Source organism: Salvia miltiorrhiza, chromosome 3 (assembly GCF_028751815.1).
Source record: "Salvia miltiorrhiza cultivar Shanhuang (shh) chromosome 3, IMPLAD_Smil_shh, whole genome shotgun sequence".
Taxonomy (NCBI): domain Eukaryota; kingdom Viridiplantae; phylum Streptophyta; class Magnoliopsida; order Lamiales; family Lamiaceae; genus Salvia; species Salvia miltiorrhiza.
The window spans coordinates 14,067,170-14,088,083 of NC_080389.1; the positions used below are offsets into that span (position 1 = coordinate 14,067,170).

The 20,914-nt window shown below is 40.9% G+C and overlaps 1 protein-coding gene across 2 annotated transcripts; it reads right to left on the minus strand.

The window, feature by feature from the left end:
* Positions 1-11,190: 11,190 nt before the first annotated feature.
* On the minus strand, positions 11,191-15,464 carry LOC131017741 (putative disease resistance protein At1g50180). 2 transcript variants are annotated; one of them, XM_057946459.1, is made up of 3 exons: positions 14,256-15,464; positions 12,038-13,814; positions 11,191-11,731 (listed from the first exon to the last, which is right to left on the minus strand). In XM_057946459.1, exons 1-2 carry the CDS (start codon positions 15,292-15,294, stop codon positions 12,049-12,051), a joined length of 2,805 nt encoding a protein of 934 aa, XP_057802442.1. In that variant the 5' UTR covers positions 15,295-15,464; the 3' UTR covers positions 11,191-11,731; positions 12,038-12,048. The 2 variants fall into 2 exon arrangements, with proteins under 2 accessions (XP_057802442.1, XP_057802443.1); XM_057946460.1 differs by lacking the exon at positions 12,038-13,814 and having other exon boundaries at positions 11,191-11,597; positions 14,256-15,463.
* Between the last annotated feature and the right edge of the window lie 5,450 nt (positions 15,465-20,914).

Here is a 20,914-nt window from a genome sequence, read left to right on the forward strand (position 1 = left end):
CGGAGAAGTGTTTAAAATGGTCCTTTTGGTACTTATGACACTAAGTGCCAACGGAAATCCAAAATAAAATCAAGTAAAATGGTCCTCTTGGCACTTATGGTACGTGCAGCGGGCGCTAGCTTTTTCCCGCGAGCGCGCAACTCATCCATAAGCTTCCAGCGGCCGCGCTATTCACCCACGAGCACCCCGAGAGTGCTCAAAGCCCCCAGCGGCCGAGCTAAAAAGGGTATATTAGGCATACCGCCTAATTAATGGCCAAATTTTGTGGTTTGAAGATTATAGGCCAAAATTTGATTTTCAGTCTTCATTATGGCCATCCGACTACATTGTTTCTTAATTAAATTTCAAAATTGTAATAAGACGGGTGATCGGGAATGGGATCCCTGACATATTAGCCAATATGTTGGAGAGAGAATGTCCCTTATGGTCACCAAACTTAGTTGTTGTTTGTTAAAGAAATTTGCGGATATAAATTTGAGGTTTATAGACATGATGTGTAGGGATGTCAATCCAGCCTGAAACTCGTGGGCTGACCCGAATAACCCGACAAAATTAGAGGGTTACGGTTGAAAAATCGCAACGTGATTATAAATCGGGCTAATCGGGCCAGCCCGTTCAGGCTAGCGGGTTGAAGCGGGTCAGCCCGTAGGGTTGGCGGGCCAGCCCGTTAGGCTACTGATTTTTTTTAAATTGAATTTTAAAATACATTAGAGTTTAGGATTTTAGGGTTTGAAAATTTTTTAGATGCTTTTTTTCTTTAATTTCAAACTATTGTTGAATATTTTATTTTTATTTTTTTTAACAAATTTAAACATTTTATTGTTATTAACCTATTTTATACAGTCTAAAAAAAACTTATTTTATATGTTATGTAATCTTGAATATATTATATTTTTTCATTTCATGTTTTGCTATATAATTTATATCTTTAATATCTATGTATATTTTATACATTATACATTAGATCATTAAGAATAATAAAATACAAATGATAATTTTATTTTTACGCCTTTAACTTGATTAGCCCGATGGGCTACCTTGAAACCCGAACGTTTAGGGTTAGGGTTAGCGCGATTAGCCCGCACCCAATTAACCCGGAACTCGATAGGGCTAGCCCGACAACCCAATGGGCTGGCCCGATTGACATCCCTAATCATGTGTGAATATGAAATCTTAATACATTATTATGAGCATAATGAAAATTCATTTCATGTTTACCTAAATTTTAGGAAGTTACCTCCATGTATAAATACGTGATTTATTTATTAGTTACCATTATAATGCACTATTGATATGTTTAGAATTACTTTTGTTAAATAAAACATTTTTATTTTATATAGCAAGTTTTCTATATCAGAATAATTATCTTGATGGGTATAAATATTAATTTTAAAATTTAATATTATTATATTAAAATAATAATTAAAAAGTGTTTCATAGATACAATGTGAAGTATCGTGATAATCCCTTTGTAATTTTTTATAAAAGCAAATGATACTTTGTATAAAAAATAATGATACATTACAAATAATAATTTTTATGCATATTACAAAAAAATTAATATTTTTCTTTAATGCAAATGATACTTTGGAAATTATATTTTTTATACAAATAAATGATATTTTGTATAAAAAATAATGATACATTACAAATGATAATTTTATGCATGCAAATGACCTTTTCTATACATACATACATATGAGAATGAAAGTACCATGCAACCAAAGAAAGACGATACAAGTTTAGAATGGATCGAGCTTTATTAAAACCTTAACAAGGTACCAATCTTGTAGAGAAAAATTACAATTGATACAAAAGAATACGGAATTGAGAATGATAACGGTGCAAGCATTACCTGGGTGAAGACTAGACTACACATAGCCTTGAATGATAATTGAAGGGACATGGCTGACTTTGTGGAAATGGCAATACCCTTTTCCCCAATTTCGACATTTTAATTATTGTCAGTTTTTGAAGAGTAGCAATGTCAATCAATCCATCTGGAATCATTCCTAGAGTAGAACAATAATAGAACTCTAATTCTGATATGGGCTCCTGCCTCCACTCTCCACTCCCTCAACTTTGGTAAATGTGATGTACAAAGATTCTTGAGCGAGGAATATTGTTTGATGGACACTTCATCTAATATATCTCTCGAGCAAGGAAGCAATAGTGTGCAATTTTAATAAAATAAAAATATTAAATATGTAAGTAGTGTAAGAATCTCGAGAAATTGGAAATATAAAATCTAAGATAAATCGAGTTGAGACTAAGAGGAGTAAGAATTATGAAATACTCCCTCCGTCCATGACTCCATGAAACAACATCCTAAGAAGGAGTTGCACGAGTTTTAAGAAAAAAATTTGTTAAGTGTATTGAGAGTGGATAAAAGGTAGTTGAGTGTATTGGGAGTGGTGAAAATGTGTTATAATTAATATTGAGAGTTGTGAAAAGTGAAAAGTAAGAGGGTTATAAGTGGTGGGGTATAGTCCAAAAATAGGTAGAAAATTCTTTTGTGGATGTCCCAACAAGGAAAGATATGAAGGAAGTATTTCATTACTTTCCTTATTTTTAGGATTGTGATTACTTTTCTTGTTTCCCAAGAATAAAATCCAAATTAATATTCGAAGATTCCTTGACAAGCAAACATGCGCCATTAATTAACATTATTATAGGTGGGCCTTTTCCTCTCAAAAGACATAAGCGCAGGCTTTTATTATCATATCATATATAATATTAACATAACAAGCAGCGTAACATCTTTTAATTAGGTCAAAATGTGGGTGTCATCAAAATTGCTGCGTGTGATTTCCCACCACCAATCGAGAAGACTCTCCACCAGCAGCGGCGGAGGGCCGTGGTTGATGCTTCCGCCGGCGCGGTCAGGAATACGGCGGCGTACAACTTATACTCCCCCGTGAAGGGACAAGTAGTAAGCTTCAACAACATCAACGGCGGCAACGACGAGGCAGTAGAGGTAATGCAGGACCCCACAACTAGGTTGGTGGGGTCGTCTCACGGCTGGCTAGCTCTATTCAACAAGCGCCGCAACGCCTTTTTCCTCTCGAATCCCCTCTCCGGCCGCCGCATAGGCCTCCCTCCCCCGCCCGACGGTAACGGTCCTCCTAAATAGGTGATCGTCTCGTCCTCCCCCGACGACGACGGCGACGACTGCCGCGCCTTGATGCTGTCTTCCCTTGAAAACCTCTCCTTCTGCCGTCCCGGCCGCAGCTGCGCATGGACTCCCGTCGGCGGTGATTATCGTTACGCCGATATCGTCTACCAAGGAAACGATTTCTGTTTGCGCTGGACCATACAAAATTTATGTGGGATTCCGACGACGAGGACGAGGGGAAGGTGGAGCGCTGGGACTTGGAGTGCTGGAATGTTCTAGAAGAACCAACCATGGACTGGAAGGCCGAGGCTTTGAATTTTGAGTATTGTAAGCAAACGAACTCAGCCATGAGACAGAAGACCATGACCATGAGATACCTGGTAGCCGACGACCGCCGCCGCCAAATCTACCTCGTCTTGCGCTATTTCAATAGCAATATGGGGGCGCCGCCGACAATGTACAGACCTTTTTATGGCTGGAATGACATTTATCCTGACAAAACGATTGAATTTGATGTGCAAAAAATCGGCGAGGGAGTAGCGCCGCGTTACATGGAGGGGAGCTTGGATGGGCTGGTGATGTTTGTGGGAGCCAACCACTCGTTTGCGCTGCCGGCATCGGAGTTCCCGGAGCTGCAGCCGGATTCCATTTACTACACACATGACACCTTCTACCACGATGATGGTGTGTATGGCGGTCACGATCTTGGCATATTTGATTATCGTAACAAGACTTGGTCTCCTTGCTATTATCCCTGCGACTTTCCAAGTTTCAAAAAGATTCATCCTCCACCTATATGGTATACTCCCACCGCCATGGCCACCACTACATAATATGGTGGTGTTTTTAGTATCGATTCAATACTATGATGTTTTCTAGTATTTTGTGTTTTGAGTATCGATTCTATACTATGATGTTTTCTAGTATTTTTATAATATGGTGGTGTTTTCAGTATCATGATCACTCTTGGATCACAACTATTGGATTAGTACTCTCGGATCACAACTATTGCAATCTTTAGGTGTCGCTTGTGCCAATCAATTAAAAGATAAGTTTTCCTTTGAACTTATCGTCGAATTAATCTTCTTTTTGAGCTCAAGTCGCTCTGCAACTTGCCTTAGTCTTTCTCCTTTGCAATATCACATCACGTCTTACGTCTTAATGACCCCTTCTTTTCCCGGACAAACCAAATCAATTCATGTCACATTAAGCTTGATTAATTTAAATTAGTGTTTGAGGTTGTCCATACATTAAGCTTGATTAATATAAATTAGTGTTTGAGGTTGTCCATCTAATTTTCAGGCAAATGAGAGAGCCACATTAAGCTTGATTAATTTAAATTAGTGTTTGAGGTTGTCCATAGGCAAATGAGCGAGCCACATTTGTTGAGATGCGATTCCTGTTGAGTTGGGAGTAGTTTGTTATCTTGTGTTGAGTTGGGATACGCCACAATTAAGACATATTCAGTTTCACAGCACAATCTATTTTGAGGATCCAAATGAAACAACTATCTCTCTAGAGAGGCTTCAAACACTTTCCTATGTATCACATTTGAGTTGTACTGAAAAGATCTTGAAAAAGATCCCAAACCTTAAAAAGTCGAAGATTGATTGTACTGGGGGTTGTCATCATGAAGATGCAGCTTGTTTGAATGATCTAGCTATTACATCTGCACCGGCTCTAGAATTTGAAAGTATATGCTGGTACTTGGTTTCACTCTTGGCCAAGCACTACCCGATTACTTATCCTATAGCATGCTGAAAAGGTTGAGTTTGATAGATTTGAGACTTCCTTGGAGCCACATGATTCTTGTTGGTTCATTGCCAAATCTACAAGTACTTAAACTAAAGCGTTTTACCTTGGGTCGATGGTAACACATGGGAAACAATCGAAGGAGGATTTCTAGTGTTGAAAGTTCTTCTAATTGAAGATTCAAGGTCGAAGAAGTGGATAACTGAAAGTAGCTATTTCCCGATTCTCAGACGCCTGTTGCTTCATTTTTGTCGTGATCTCAATAGGATTCCAAATGATATTGGAGAAATCCCAACTCTTCAACTCATTGAGGTTACTAGCAAAGTGAAAAAGTCTCTAATTGAAGTCGGCTGAATTGATACGTGATCAGGAACAAGAAGAATTAGGAATTGAAACAACATCCTTCAAGTTGTCCTAAAGATGTGATTTTGATAAGGTACTCCCTTGTATGTATGATGGAGTTAAGAACACGAATCAATAAACGAACAAGAGCACACGAATATAGTCTCGGAAACCAGAGGTTTCCGCCACAGCTACTGCCGCCAATTACTTGATCTTTGATAAAAAATTCCAACCCTAACTCCCCACCATTACATATATAGTGTCAAACCCTACTACTAAAGCCCATGCATGCAAGCAAGGCCCACTACCAATAATAATACTAATATTAATAATAAATAACAAATACTACTAATTATATGGAAATAAATAAATAATCTTCTTCTGCAACTTCAGCATGCACTCGCGATCTACTGCCCCTGCCTTCTCCTCGAATACACTTTGATTTCCGGAGCCGCCGTGCTATCAATTGCCGCCGTCCCCGAAACAACCTTGTCCTCAAGGTTGAAATCAGGAAATTGCCCCCGTACCACAGCAACATCTTCCCACGAACTATCCTCCGCCGGCAGCCCGCGCCAGTGGATCAACACCTGCGCCACCTCAACTCCATTTCGGCGTATCTGACGGCGCTGCAGTACCGTATCGGGATAAAACTCTGGATCGTCTGTCATCAAGGACTCCGGCAATGCAAGAGAGGCCTCCGCCGACCCGATGACTGGTTTTAACAGACTCACATGAAATACGGGATGAACCTTCGAACCCGGTGGCAACTTCAGTCGGTATGCAGCCGACCCAACTCTCTCCTCGACCTCGTAAGGTCCAAAAAATCGTGGAGCCAACTTCTGTCGTGATATAGCAAACAAACTACGCTGCCGGTACGGTCGGAACTTGAGAAAGACACGGTCCCCCACTTTAAACTCCAGGTCCCGACGATGTTTATTCGCCTCGCGCACCATACGCGCCTGCGCCTGCTCTAGGTGAGATCTGAGATGTTTCATAACCATGTCCCGTTCACGTAGCTCTTCCGCCAAAGCCTGTACCCGAATTTCCCCCGGAAGAAAAGGAATAAGCAGCGGAGGAGGGCGCCCATACACTGCTTCAAAAGGAGTCATTCCCGCACTCGTTTGAAACCCTGTATTGAAACAGTATTCAGCCCAACCCAACCAGTTACTCCACCCCTTTGGTCGAGCTGAAGTAAAGCAGCGAAGATATGTCTCTAAACACCGATTCATAACCTCCGTTTGCCCGTCTGTTTCCGGATGGTAGGCGGAACTCATGCGTAGCTTCGTTCCCGATGCCCGAAATAGCTCCTTCCAAAAAGAGCTGAGAAATATAGGGTCCCGATCAGACACTATCGAAGCCGGTATCCCATGCAATCGGACCACTTCCTTCACAAATACCTCCGCCACCGTCTTCGCCGTATACGGATGTCGCAGCCCCATGAAGTGACAATATTTCGACAATCTATCGACGACCACAAACACACAGTCAAACCCCCCCGAACGCGGAAGACCAGTGATAAAATCCATGCTGATATCTTCCCAAATGCGATCCGGAATTGGTAATGGTTTCAACAGCCCCGCCGGACTCTTCGTCTCATATTTATTCCGTTGACAAACATCACAGGCTGCCACTAGTTCTGCAACAGACTTCGGCATCCCCGGCCAATACAAACTCGAAGCCATACGACGATATGTTCTAAATGCTCCCGAATGACCACCGGAAGGCGTCGAATGAAACTCCGCAAAAAATTTCGGAATCCACGGTGAATTTTTCGGTAGCACCACTCGGCCCTTGTAAAATAAATTACCTTGCACCACCTCGTAATGCTTCGGCGCATCTCTATCTTCCTCGAGCGCCATTCTAATGCGACCCAAGTGTGGATCCGCGCGAATCGCCTCCGCCAAGGCCTTCCAATCCAGCCACTGGGGCACAGAGACTGCCGCCAATTCAACCTCCTCATCCCGGCGAGATAACGCGTCAGCAGCAGTGTTCGTTCTCCCTTCTTTATACATAATCTCGAAATCGTATCCCAGTAACTTCGCCGCCCAATTCTGCTGTGCTGGGGTGGCAAGTGTTTGAGAGAGAAGCTGCTTGAGACTCCGCTGATCGGAGCGTACAACGAAACGCCGCCCCAACAAATACGGTCTCCAGTGCTGCACGGCGAGGACTAAAGCCATCAACTCCTTCTCATATGCCGAGCTCGTCAACGCTCTGTCCGAGAAATGCTTGCTGAAATAAGCTATTGGGCGCCGTGCCTGCATGAGAACTGCGCCGATACCGTGGCCTGAAGCATCGCACTCCACCTCAAATGGTTGCGAGAAGTCCGGCATGCCGAGCACCGGAGCCGAAGTGAGGGCCGTTTTCAGCTTCTGAAAAGCATCATCGGCCTCGGCCGTCCATTGCCACTTCTTTTGAATATCCTTCTTAAGTAGGGCCGTTAAAGGAGCTGCGATTTTGCTGTAGTCTCGAATGAAACGACGGTAATAACCCGTGAGGCCCAAAAATCCCCGGAGCCCTCGCAAGGAAGTCGGTGTTGGCCACTTTAAAACCGCGCTGACTTTGGCCGGATCCATCTGTACGCCGCCCTCCGACACAATATGGCCCAAATATTCCACTTGGGATCGTCCGATTGCGCACTTCTTTGGATTGACTACCAACGAATGCTCGTTCAGCACGCTGAATACCAGTTGCAAGTGATGCATGTGCTCCTCCCACGACGAGCTGTACACTAAAATGTCATCGAAGAACACCAGAACAAACTTCCTCAGATATGGGCGAAAAATGTCATTCATGAGGCTTTGAAACGTAGCTGGAGCATTAGTTAATCCGAAGGGCATGACTAAGAACTCGTAATGTCCAGAATGTGTTCGGAAGGCCGTCTTGTGAATGTCATGTTCAGCAATTCGAATCTGATGGTACCCTGCACGTAAATCGAGCTTGCTGAACCATCGAGCACCGTGTAACTCATCCAACAATTCCTGAATAACCGGAATTGGGTATTTATCCGGTATCGTAACCTTGTTCAACGCTCTGTAATCCACACAAAAATGCCACGACCCGTCCTTTTTTCGCACCAACAACACCGGACTCGAATAGGGGCTACAGCTGGGTTGAATGATGCCGGCCGCGAGCATTTCCGTCACTAGCTTCTCCATCTCATCCTTCTGTAGGTGATTGTAGCGATACGGTCTCACGGATACCGGTGCAGCTCCGTCGAGTAGCGGAATTTTGTGATCACTTAGTCGAGGGGGTGGCAAGCCGGATGGGGGCTGAGTAACATCTGGAAAACGAGCCACCAAAGCTCGCCACTCCTCTAGTTGTGTTGCCGTGAGGTTCGCCGGAACAGAGAACTCCTGTTGCGGACCTTCTAATGCCCACAGAAGCCAAGCATCGTCTTCGGCCCCTAGTACCGCGATCTCAGCACCTCGACATTCCCGTCGAGTCAGCGCCGGGTCCCCATGGAGGCAGATGCGGCGTCCTTCATACACAAACTCCATCGTCAGCGTGTTCCAATCGGCAACGATCTTTCCCAATCGCATCAACCAAGAAACTCCCAGAATAATATCAATACTGCGGAGGGGAAACACGTAGCAGTCGACGTGGAAGAGTTGATCGGCCATGAGGATCGGAACTGCCTCGCAAATGCCTCGCGATGTCACCCTTGAACCATCTCCCAACATGACTGAAAATGATCGGGCTGAGGTGATTGGTAGGTCTAGGTGCTGCACCACCGAGCTCGATATAAAACAGTGGCTCGCCCCACTATCGATCATGGCCCGAAGCTGATGACTTCCCACTCGCACCGGCACCCTCAACGTCTGGGCGCTGTCCAAGCCATGAGACGATAACTCAGATAGACGCAAAAGGTTGAATGCGCCCGTAGCCCCCTTTTCCACTGAAGTTTCCTCATGCTGTAACGGGCTGGGGTAAGGATCCTCCTCGGCCTCTTCCTCCTCGTCCGCATCCAACAGAATGGCCAAGGTTTTTGGTGGGCACTTGTGCAGGGGTCCGTATTTTCCGCCGCATCGGAAGCACAGTCCCTTGGCTCGATACTCATCTTGTTGTGCACGAGACATTCGGCGAGAATTTCGGGGATCGGTGTTGGTGGCTGTCCGGCCATGGGGCTGTTCGCTGGGCAGTGATGAGCGCTGGAACGTAGTCGTCGGCCTCGAGAACGGTGTGGAATGTGGCGTCGATCGCGTCGGAGCAGCAGTGCTCCTGCCCTCGCGAGCGAGGCGCCGGGCCGCTCGAATCGCGAACTGCACGTTTGAGAGCTCCGAGTCCGTCAGGCGGTCACGGATTGAAGACTGGAGGCCGCCCAAGAATGTACCGAGGTAGTGTTCGGGTGGTAACGACGGCAGTTGGGCGACATGTTCCTCGAACAGTGAGATGTAGTCTTCGAGGGACCCCGTTTGGCGCGTTAAGTGCATGGCCTCGTATGCATTGATGGCGGAGCTATCACCAAAACGGCCGATCACCTCCTTCAAAAATTCATCCCACTCGATGGCAGCGTTCCGGCGAAGCAACCATTGGGCCCAGAACATGGCCTTCCCGGACATCGCGATGAGGGCGGTGGAAACCCGTTGGGCGGGTGAAGTGTTGTGGACGAGGAAATATTGCTCGGCCTGTGCCAGCCAAGCTATGGGGTCCGAGCCGTCGAAGCCCGGAAGTTCCATTCGCGGCAGCACAATTGCAGTATTGTTCGACGGTGGTGGCGGCCCCCCTGAGCCCGAAGATTTTCCGGCAGCGATTGACTTGATTTGGGCAACGATCTCAGCGAGTGAGGCCTCGATGCCGCCCACGGATGATTGCAGCGAGTCCACGGTTAATTGGACGCCTCCCATACTGACCGAGAGGTCCTTCGTGGTCTTCTCCAGTTCTTCCAAGCGGCGGTTCTGAACCGCCATGCGGGTTTCAACGGCGTCGGGGTTCACCATCGGATCCGGCAGGTCGGACCAAATTGATGGAGTTAAGAACACGAATCAATAAACGAACAAGAGCACACGAATATAGTCTCGGAAACCAGAGGTTTCCGCCACAGCTACTGCCGCCAATTACTTGATCTTTGATAAAAAATTCCAACCCTAACTCCCCACCATTACATATATAGTGTCAAACCCTACTACTAAAGCCCATGCATGCAAGCAAGGCCCACTACCAATAATAATACTAATATTAATAATAAATAACAAATACTACTAATTATATGGAAATAAATAAATAATCTTCTTCTGCAACTTCAGCATGCACTCGCGATCTACTGCCCCTGCCTTCTCCTCGAATACACTTTGATTTCCGGAGCCGCCGTGCTATCAATGTACTATACATAAACAATAATTACATCGATCACAACTTTCCAAAATTAGTCTTTATATGATAAGATGCATGTAGTAATTACTTTACACTAACTATTCTTTGCTACATACATCTTTATCATATTTTTATTCATTTTTGGTTATTTCACAGCCGGATGTGTGTTTTGTTTGCCGATTATCTGGTTTCAGCTTTTAGAGTTTTGAGTGATGACAATGACGACAGAAACATGAAGGGATGGGAATGTGTTCACATATTGAAGAGGTCCTCTTAAGCAATGGAGTTTTTGGAATTTGTTTTGATTTGTTAGAAGTTTGTTTCGCATGTGAGTGATGATGTGTTGAAGAGTGATAACATTGTGTGGTTAATTTATCAGCTTATAAGCTTCTAGACAGGTTATAAGTTATTTTGAAGAACTTATAAGCAAAGCCAAATAACCTCTTAATCTAGGATTTCAATAAAAGCAATTCAAATTGGCCATGCTTAGATAGCAAATAACTACAAGGATGCATTCTTTATTATATAAATTCAGCGTGAGAAAATGAGGATAAGAAAAGAAGGGAAACTTTTATTATTCTCGTCTTTTATACCCATGTTCTCTGAAGTAGAAAATGTAGTTTATCACGTTAAATACACTATGATAATATCATTATGATTCTGAGTGAAAATGAGAGAAAATATCATAATAGCATTATCATAAATTTGAGTGAAAATAATGTAACATATGCCGTCCAACAAATTACCCAACTCGCATAAAATTATCTACTCTACAGAACACGTGAAAATAATCGAAAAATTGTGAAAATATCAAAGAAAACACACTCTTAGAGGAATAAAAACACAATGAGTTCAAAAAAAATTTAGGCCACTATTTTTAGGCAGTATACAAAAATAGACCAATCTTTTGATTCAATGAGAAAATGATCCAGTAGCTCACCACGCTAAACTCAACGATTCGCGTCAGGAACCGGTGAGACTAGACTTTCAACGTAGAAATGCGTGGTGTAACGACGAGTAACCTTACAACAAGTTAACCTTGTCGGGCGACGAAATCAGCACAGCAACATCATCACGACTGCAAACCAAGAAAGACGATCCATATATCAGAAAAACTAATCCTTCCGATACTATCTCCAACACGGCTGAGAATGGGCTGTCATGTTGCCGCGGACAAGCAAGAGACCCATTCAACACTTTCAAACAAGACTCCTTCAAAATCCAAATAGTTTATTTAGGTGTTCGTAATTGTTTAAAGCATGTTCAAAATGTTTTATGTTAAAAAAATGAAAAAATCAGATTTCATAGCAGAAACGAAAATAAAAGCGATTCGCAGAGAACAGAAATGAACATAAGACAATTTCTAAATTAACAGAACACAATTTCCAAATGAACACATATATAATGTACAGTTTAGAATGGCCTAACATTATTAAAACCTTATCGAGGTACCAAAGAAAAATCACATACTGCAACATACTGCAAAAGAATTGAGAATGAGATTGGTGCAAGGATTACCCGGCTGGAGACTAGACGACATCGCCTTTGATGATAATTGAAGGAACATAGCTGACTTTGTGGAAATCTTCTCCTAATGGCGATACTCTTTTTCCCAATTCTGGCATTTTAATAATTGTCAGTTTTTGAAGAGTAGAAATGCCACTCAATCCCTCTGGAATCATCTCCAGACTAGAACAATAATAGATCTCTAATTGAGAGAGAAGGGGCATGGCTCCCGCCTCCACTCTCCACTCCCTCAAATTTGGTAACTCTGATAGCACAAGCTTCTTGAGGTGAAGAAAATTGTTCGATGGACACGTCATATCCTCCCCGACAAATGATTTCAAGAACAAACGCAAGTCTATCAAGCAAGGAAGCTTCCCCAGTATCCCCATTGGATCATCCTCAATCTCACATTTATATAGGAACAATTTCGTAAGTTTTGAGCTCATGAAGTCATGCCCACACTCTGACAAAGCCTTCCCTAACTTAACTTCAATCCACAACTCATGAAGATTGGGACATGTGATTGCCTTCTTCAACACTCCCTCGTTTGTTCCTAACTCGCAACCCTCTTTGATTTCAACCGCACCAAACACTAACTTGTCCATGATGGCAATGGCGTCTAAGATGGTTGACAAGCTTTCATTGTCGTGTATTTTTGTTGAGAAACGTAGCAGATTCTTCATTCTGTTCATACATTTTAATTCATGCACTCTACTATCCAAACGCCATAGGGTCTCCAACTCAGAGACTCCCTCGTCCAATGTTAATCGATAACTTCCAATATTTTTCTCTTTATAATTGGGAAGAAGCAAATGTTTTAAACGTAGCATCTCCTTAAAAACATTTGGAACTTTGACATCATTCAAACCAAATAAATCAAGGGTATCCATGTATAGCAAATTCCTTATGGATAACGGTAGCTTATCAAATTCACAATCTTCTAAACGCAAACATCTAAGGTGAACAAGATAAGTGATTCCTTTCGATAACTTTCTTCTTGCAAATTTGAATCCCACCATAAATAGGTCTCTGAGAAATTTGAATTTTTGAAAATCAACTATACTTCGTGGAGGAAACTCAACAGAATTACTGCGACTGAATATATGCAGAGACCTTAAATGTTTGCTACTACCTTCTCCAAGTTCATGTTCATCAGGTTCCAGTGCGACTTTTGTTGCTCTAAAATGGATAGCCAAATGTCGTATTTCCATATGTAGGAAAGCTTGTCGTAGTAAGGTACTAAGTTTCCCACTTTGATATTCCAAACTACGCACACCAAAATCCTCCCTTCTCCCCAATTTCAAACATAGTTCTCGGACTACATCATGAAGTTTACATCTCCAATATTTCCTTCCAGGTGTGACACCATAGTTAATTTGAACTTGGACGATGGACCTGGAGGCCAACTCACCCAAGTAGAGCTCGGCGATTTCAGTCAAAGTTTTGTCCCTGTCTCGAATATTCTCATATGAAATTAGGCCTTGTGCTATCCACATCCTATATAGATACCAAACATGTATATCTTCGTCCTCTTCAAATAAACCCATATAGAGAAAGCAAGGCTTCAAATAATATGGTAGACTTTCATAGCTTAAATTTAGCACTCCGTCAATCTCCTTTTCATCTCTATAAATAAATTCTTTGATATCCTCATTTACTAACTCCCACTCCTTCATCGAATTTTTCGTTCTCAAGACCCCGCCAAGTAAAGAAATTGCCAACGGCAAATACCCACATTTTCGCACCATTTCGTTCCCAATTTTCTCAAATTTTTCTTCGGATGCAAAATCTGTGTTGAATTAACAAATGACAATTAATTGACTAGCTAGTACTACAACTTTATAACTTAATTAGACTTTGTAATCTAATTTAAAATCAATGATGCAACAAAAGAATACACCAGGATAGATAATATAATGAGATATAAATTTATCACTTAAAGTGGGGACCACATTTTTAATATCTTATTTTTGAATGATAATATATTTATCCATTCCTTATAAGGTGGTATAAAATTATACCACTCTCTCTTAAGTATAAAATTATCCCTTTCCCAAGGGAAAAGGTGCTGCCCGAAAATTTATACCATCTTTTATTACGTCAAATCAAAGAAGGTATAAGGTAGTAAATGAAGCTTATACCTTAAAGCAAACATGCCCTAGAAGTCAAATTCAACTAACTGCCATATATAATCTAAAGCACAATATATATTATACATACCACAACTGACCTGGAATGTTGGTTTGGGGAAATGCTTTCTTCTTGAGTAGTTCCAAAGCATCTTCCATATTTAGAAGCCCAAGTTTTACGGGGCATCCAACCTCTGCAACTTCCTCTTCGCGCGTGGTGATCAAGATTTTGCTCTGCAAATCATGGATGAGGAAGGGATGCTTCAACTCATTCCAATCAGAAACTTTCCAAAGATCGTCCACAACAATGAGGCATCGCTTCTCTCTTTGTATCTTGCATAGTCGCTCCTTCAACTCCGAATCGCTCAGACTTTGAACAACGTTCTCCCTTATTTGTGGCCCATCGCTCACACCCTTCCTGCTTTGATGCTCTAGCTGCTTCAGAACATCCTCCCAGACTGATTGAAAACTCTGACATTGCTGAGTGATGCAAACCCATGCGGAAAGATCAAAGCTGGTCTCGTTGTAGAGCTTCTTGGCGATGGTGGTCTTGCCTGAACCGCCCATTCCCCACACTGAAATAACTCGATCCTCTTTGTCTTGACTTAGGAGATTACGAAGCCGATTGAGCTCATCCGCCATCCCCACAAAACAGTCTCCGACCTCATAATCGGGGAAGGTCTTCCTTGCCCCGTTGTTGGCCCCTCCATCTGGATTGTTGATGATGCTCTTCTTTATGCCATTTTCTAACATTTCCTTGTTTATCCTTTCAAGACGGGATTTGATTGGTGAAATCTCGGAGCCTAATTGGTAGAGAGAGTTGTATCTTTCCAAACTACAAGAACATCTGCGGACGAGCTTCCTAAGGCCTCGTCTTCTCCTTGACAACGATTCATAAGCTGCGTGTCTTTCAATGGCCGCTTCCGCTCTGTAGACAAGATCTCTGATCTCTGAGATCCAATTGAAAATGGTTCTGCTCTCATGTCGCCTTCTGTCAGCATCTTCGAGGAGACACTTCATCTCTTTGAGCTGCCACTCGAGCTCCTTCACTTCATCGCCCACACCGGATAAAAACCTTCCTTCTTCTAATAACAAATCGCGCAAGGTTTCTAGAGCAATTGACACCACTGCTTGTGCCATTGCAACAATTCCAAACTCAAATTTCTTCGGTCAAATTGATTTACTACTGGTAAGAGTGTATATGGATGAAGAAGGATAAAGAGCTTGTTGTTGTGAATACGAATTCTTCGATGAAGGATTTGGATTCTGGAACAGAGACTAGACTATCCTTCGTGGGAAAAGCGTGTAGCTTCTGAGAAAAGCACATTATCTTTATGAATTCCACTTGTTTTGTTTAGTAGGGACCACACCACCTAAAAGCTGTATATTAAGCACCTGTTCACACTAAATTTTCTATATTGTCTTCTTCTTCATTGAATAATTCTCCCTCATTATTCCACTCATTCAAAGGGAATATGTAAAAAGAAATACTTATCCAGAGCATTTGTCAACTACTTTGACAACGAAAACTCAATAATATGATTTAAAAAAGGATAAGATGATCCATCATTAGCTGGCACATTGAAATGTTCTGAGAAAGGGTGCTTTAAGCCAATAAGAGTTCATAAATGTTATTGATAGAGATAATATTCTAGTGTATGGCATGAACAATTAAATACTCCCTCCCTCCCTGAAATAAGTTCATCTTTTTCTATTTTGGGACGTCCCCCAAATAAGTTCATCTTTCTTTCTTTCTATTTTTGGACAACTACCCCACCACTAATAATATTTTATTTATTCTTACTTTTCACTTTTTCACCACTCCCAATACTAATTATAACATTTTTTCACCTTTTCACTACTCCCAATACTAATTATAACATATTTTTTTTCCACTATCAATACACTTTACCATTTTCCTTAAACCCCGTGCCGTCCCCAAAGAGGAACTTATTTTGGGGACGGAGGGAGTAAAAAAATTTAAAGACAGCGTAACGGTGGACTCGAACCTAAAACTTTTGATCTTAGACATTAAGCACTTTGCCGCTAAACCAACACATATCTGTTGCAGTAGCTGTAATTAACCATCACACTCAATATATTCATGTAGCGCAGATAAGATATCACGAGAGCCGATAGCATTTTGCGGTTTGAATGTGAACTAAATTGGGCATTTGAGTTTGATTTTTTGTAAAATGAAATTGAAGTGCCGTTAGGCATGGTAATTTGTGGGCTGAATTTATGTCTGTTGGATCTTTTAATTAATGTATGGGTTCATTTCTTTTAGTTGACTGAAGATGGAAATTGGGGATATTGTTTTTTAAGAGGATGTTTATTGTCAAGGATTAGCCTTGATAGATTGAAAAAGTATCAATTTTTGTTTGTTTTGATGTATTGAAATTTTGGGATATGCCAAGACTTTTGATTATTATTTCTATTATTTGAGCTAATTTTACTTTATTTGTGGCACATAAAAAACGTGGGATTAGAGAAATTCCATTCTTCAAAATAAAATTAGTAAATCATGCTAAGTAAATGCCCTTAAAATAATTTTTAGGTGACATAAAATAGATGGAGTGAAAGAGAAAGAAATTTGGTTAGGCCCATCTTTGCAATTGGGCTGATAAATAGAAGTATATATAATTGGGCTTCATCAAAAAATTAATGGTCGAAGAAGATAATAAGGTGACTTGGGCTTATGTAAATTACTAATTGGGCCCTAATTAAAATTTAGCTTAAAATTTTAATTAAAACTTATTTTGTACTCAATTAATTTGTATTGGATAAATAGTTTGCATTTCATTAAATAAATCATATAAACTATACAAAATGAGTGTTTATCAACTCCCTCAACCTTAAGATGTTGTTCGTCCTCGAACAACGAGAAGAACAAAATAATAATAACGAATGGGTAAGATGATTGGATCATCGATGCCTCAGAAAAATAAAGAATGATAGAATTCTCAAATCTTCAATAATTAAGCACAAAATTCACCAATAAACACAACCTATAGCAAAATCAACCTTGACATTTCAAACAATTGAATCTCACAAGGTACGTGTATCACTCAACTCTCAATTGGTGGAATGGAACGTGTATACTCTCATCGAAATTCAATGCAATGCAGATCTCTTACCATAGGCTTGCCAATCGTCTAAAATCTCCATCGCTAAAAGTGTGTCAGGACTAAGATCAAAAAGGTCTTTTTCTTTGGGTTATAATGTAGAGACATTGATTAAGCTAGGGAAATATAGGCTATGTGACTCAAAATAATTTAGAACACCAACACTTTATAACTTCACAAATCAAGCATGGAATAAATTCCATCTTCCTCCCAACTATGCCACCATAATCAACACAACTCAAGGGATTTAATTATCACAATACAAAACTAAACACTCTCTTACGCTCTCCACTTATTTCCAACAAACAAAGTCGATTTTCAACAAATTTCTCAATATGCACTCGACTTCACAATTTTTGTTTCTCTTTCTTTTTCTTTTCTTTTTCAACAATTTTTTTTCTTTTCTCAACAATCTTTTTTTTTCTTTTTACAACTTTTCTAGAGCTTATAAGAGTAAATAGTAACACAAAATCATCTCTTCTTTTTCATGACCCACTATAAACATTTACCACACAGAGATCCCCATATACTACATCACCCCCTATCATCCGGCTAAAGAATAAAAGCTAAATAGGCTCAAAGTGGATAACAAAGGATAATTTTTCATTTAGGGACAGTGTTTGGGAAAAATTGTAGCTAACAAAAGATGGCCTAAAATCATCTCCTAATCCTAAGCACAACATCAACCTCAACACAGAAACCATGTCAAGTTCTAGAAGATCACCACATGCACAAAACTCACAACAAAGAATAAACTGTGTATGATAAACAGTTATGGCTCAAAATCTCACAGGTTTATTCAACATCCAAAAGTCAAGGTCGAAATCACTCTAGAATTATGCAAATTGTTTCAAATTATGCTCAAATTATTAAAGAAAATCAAACTCCAAATTTTTTTTCACAGAAATCATCATTGGCATCTTACCAGAAATCAAAAGGAGCAATTATCATCTCAAAAACAAAACAAACACACATCACCAACCAAGCAGAATAAATCAATAAAGCCAACAAAAAGATAAAAGTGATACACATATCTACTCTCACCTCCCCCAAACTTATTACAGAACACAAGTTCGAAAATAAGTTTGGAGGGATGATGATATGTGTGTCACTACTCACAGGAACACATGCTCCATGGTGGTGGTATGAACAAGGCGCGAGTTCCCGCATCTTCCATGCTCAACTGCACTAGAACCCCAAAACGAAGAAAACAAAGAAAACAAAGAAACAAAAAAAACCTAAAAGAAAGTAAAACAAAACAAAGAAAACGGTTGGGTTATCTCCCAACAAGTGCTTAATTTACCGTCTAGAGCTCGACGATACCTCATGGCCTCAGTGAACATCAAACGCAGCGGGCGTGACAGACCACCCAACACGAACAGAGGTAGTGGCACCATGTGCACCAGATGCGTGAAAAATTACACTTCCATTCGGCACATCGATCATAGCTCGCCCTGAGGCCCCTGATAGCTTGGCCTATTGAATTGATACTGCCTCTGTACATAATTAGTATCCTCAAACTACGGCACATCAGATAAACTCAATTGTTGAGGAATTTGAGCAAGCAGTGCTTTCCTCTCCAACTCATACTGCTTTTGGAGAGCTGCATACTTTTCCTGTAAATCATCATAATTCTGTTCCGGGGCAGCTGCGATCCTCCTTGTAGAAAATTTGTCATTCGGCCATTGATAACTGTTAGAGGCTATCTCTTCTATCACACGATAAACCTCTTTTGTATTTCTATGGAGAAGACATCCATCGGCAGTAGCATCCACCATACTTTTTGTAGACCAGTCAGACCATTATAAAAGTGAATGATCTGTTGATCCTCCGTAAAACCATGTTGTGGACAATTTCTGAGCAGCTCACGAAGTCTTTCCCAGGCATCATGAATGGTCTCATCTCCAAGCTGGGAAAAGTGAAAAATCTCGCAATGATTTTCTGAGCTTTGGACGGAGGAAAATATTTTGCCAAGAAAGCTCTACACAAATCCTCCTATCCAGTAATAGCACCTCTGTCCAAACTCTTGAACCACTCCTTCGCTCTGTCCCTGAGAGAAAATCCGAACATCTTCATTCTGATTGCATCTGACGGCACTCCATTCTGCTTAATAGTGTTGCAGATATCTAGAAACTGAGTGATGTGAGCATGTGGGTTTTCAGTAGTAGCTCCACTAAACTGTTCAGCTTGCACCATGTTTATCAATCCCGGCTTCAGCTCGAATGTGTTAACCTGCACAGTCGGTCCCCAGCCACCTCCTTGAAATTGATCAACCCGAGGTTGATACATGTGATTGAGTGGTGGCTCCGGTGGAGGAGGCCGGTGGCGCTCCCTCTCCTCACTCAGCTGCCTCTAAAGCTCCGCCATCATGTGCATCATAGCTGCAGGATCAAAGTTATCACGCTGCTCGGCCATAGCTTGCTTTTTCTTCTCGCGATTGTCTCTTTTATACTGCTTTTTTATTTCCAAATTCAAAGGTACAAGTTGTTCCTCTCCTTTGGATCTCGTGGTCATACACTCCTGAGACAACGATCGAAAATCAGAAATAGAAAACTAACACTAAAAATAAAAATAAAACTAAAAATGCCTGAAATAATGCCTAAGTCTAATCAGAAATATTAAAGTAAATTCTAAATAGTCCCCAGCAACGACGCCAAAAAGTTGAATCTCTATTTCTATAGCGACAATAACTGCAACTAAACAGTGCAATTATAGCACGAAATAACAAGCAGAGTATCGTATCCACAGGGACTATCACAACGAACTAGTCTAAATAATCCTAATGCAAACTCTGGTAATATTCAGGCAAACTCAACTATGATGGATGAATAAAACTAAAATAAAACAAAGCAAATAAAACAGGAGAATAAATCAAATAATAAAAGACACTGACCCTAGGGATGTACTTTCACTAATCAATCACATGCATTCAATCTATTGACTCAATTACCAATTTAATCCAATTCTGATGAGAGATCACTGAACTATCCACAAGCTTCTCTAACGAACACCTATATATGAACGTAGATTAATATATCCCTTATCACATTCAAGACTCAAAGAAATAAATTAACTCTCAAAAGCACACAAAGAATAGCTCCCTATAGCTTCACCTATCGCATTCAAGACTCAAGGCTAACACTATAACATGCATTCTTGAATCAGATGAACAGTTATCGCATTTAAGACTTCAAACTAACAGCTAGACATGTAAACTATTGGCCACATAATTCACAAGAAAACAAGCACCAGGAGTCATGAATCACAAGCTGGAGGGCAAATTGATATCAATAAATTATACACACATAATTAATCAGTTATGCACAAACCCTAGGTTCAGATTAACGAACTAGCCAGACATAACAAAAGAAATCATAAACATAATTGAAAAGAACATAATTGGAAAAACTGAATTATATAAAACTGTAGTAAACGAAAGCAACAGCTCGAATCTTCAATCTTGCAGAAATCCAATCCAAGTCTTAGAAACTGGAAAAGAAATAATAACTAAAAGTTATATCACTAAGGAATAATGTTGGGAACCCTAGATAGGTCAAAAGAGGACCTATTTATAGTCTTAGGGTAAAAATAGAGTTTAAAAACAAATAAAACACGAAACTTCATAAAATCCCGCA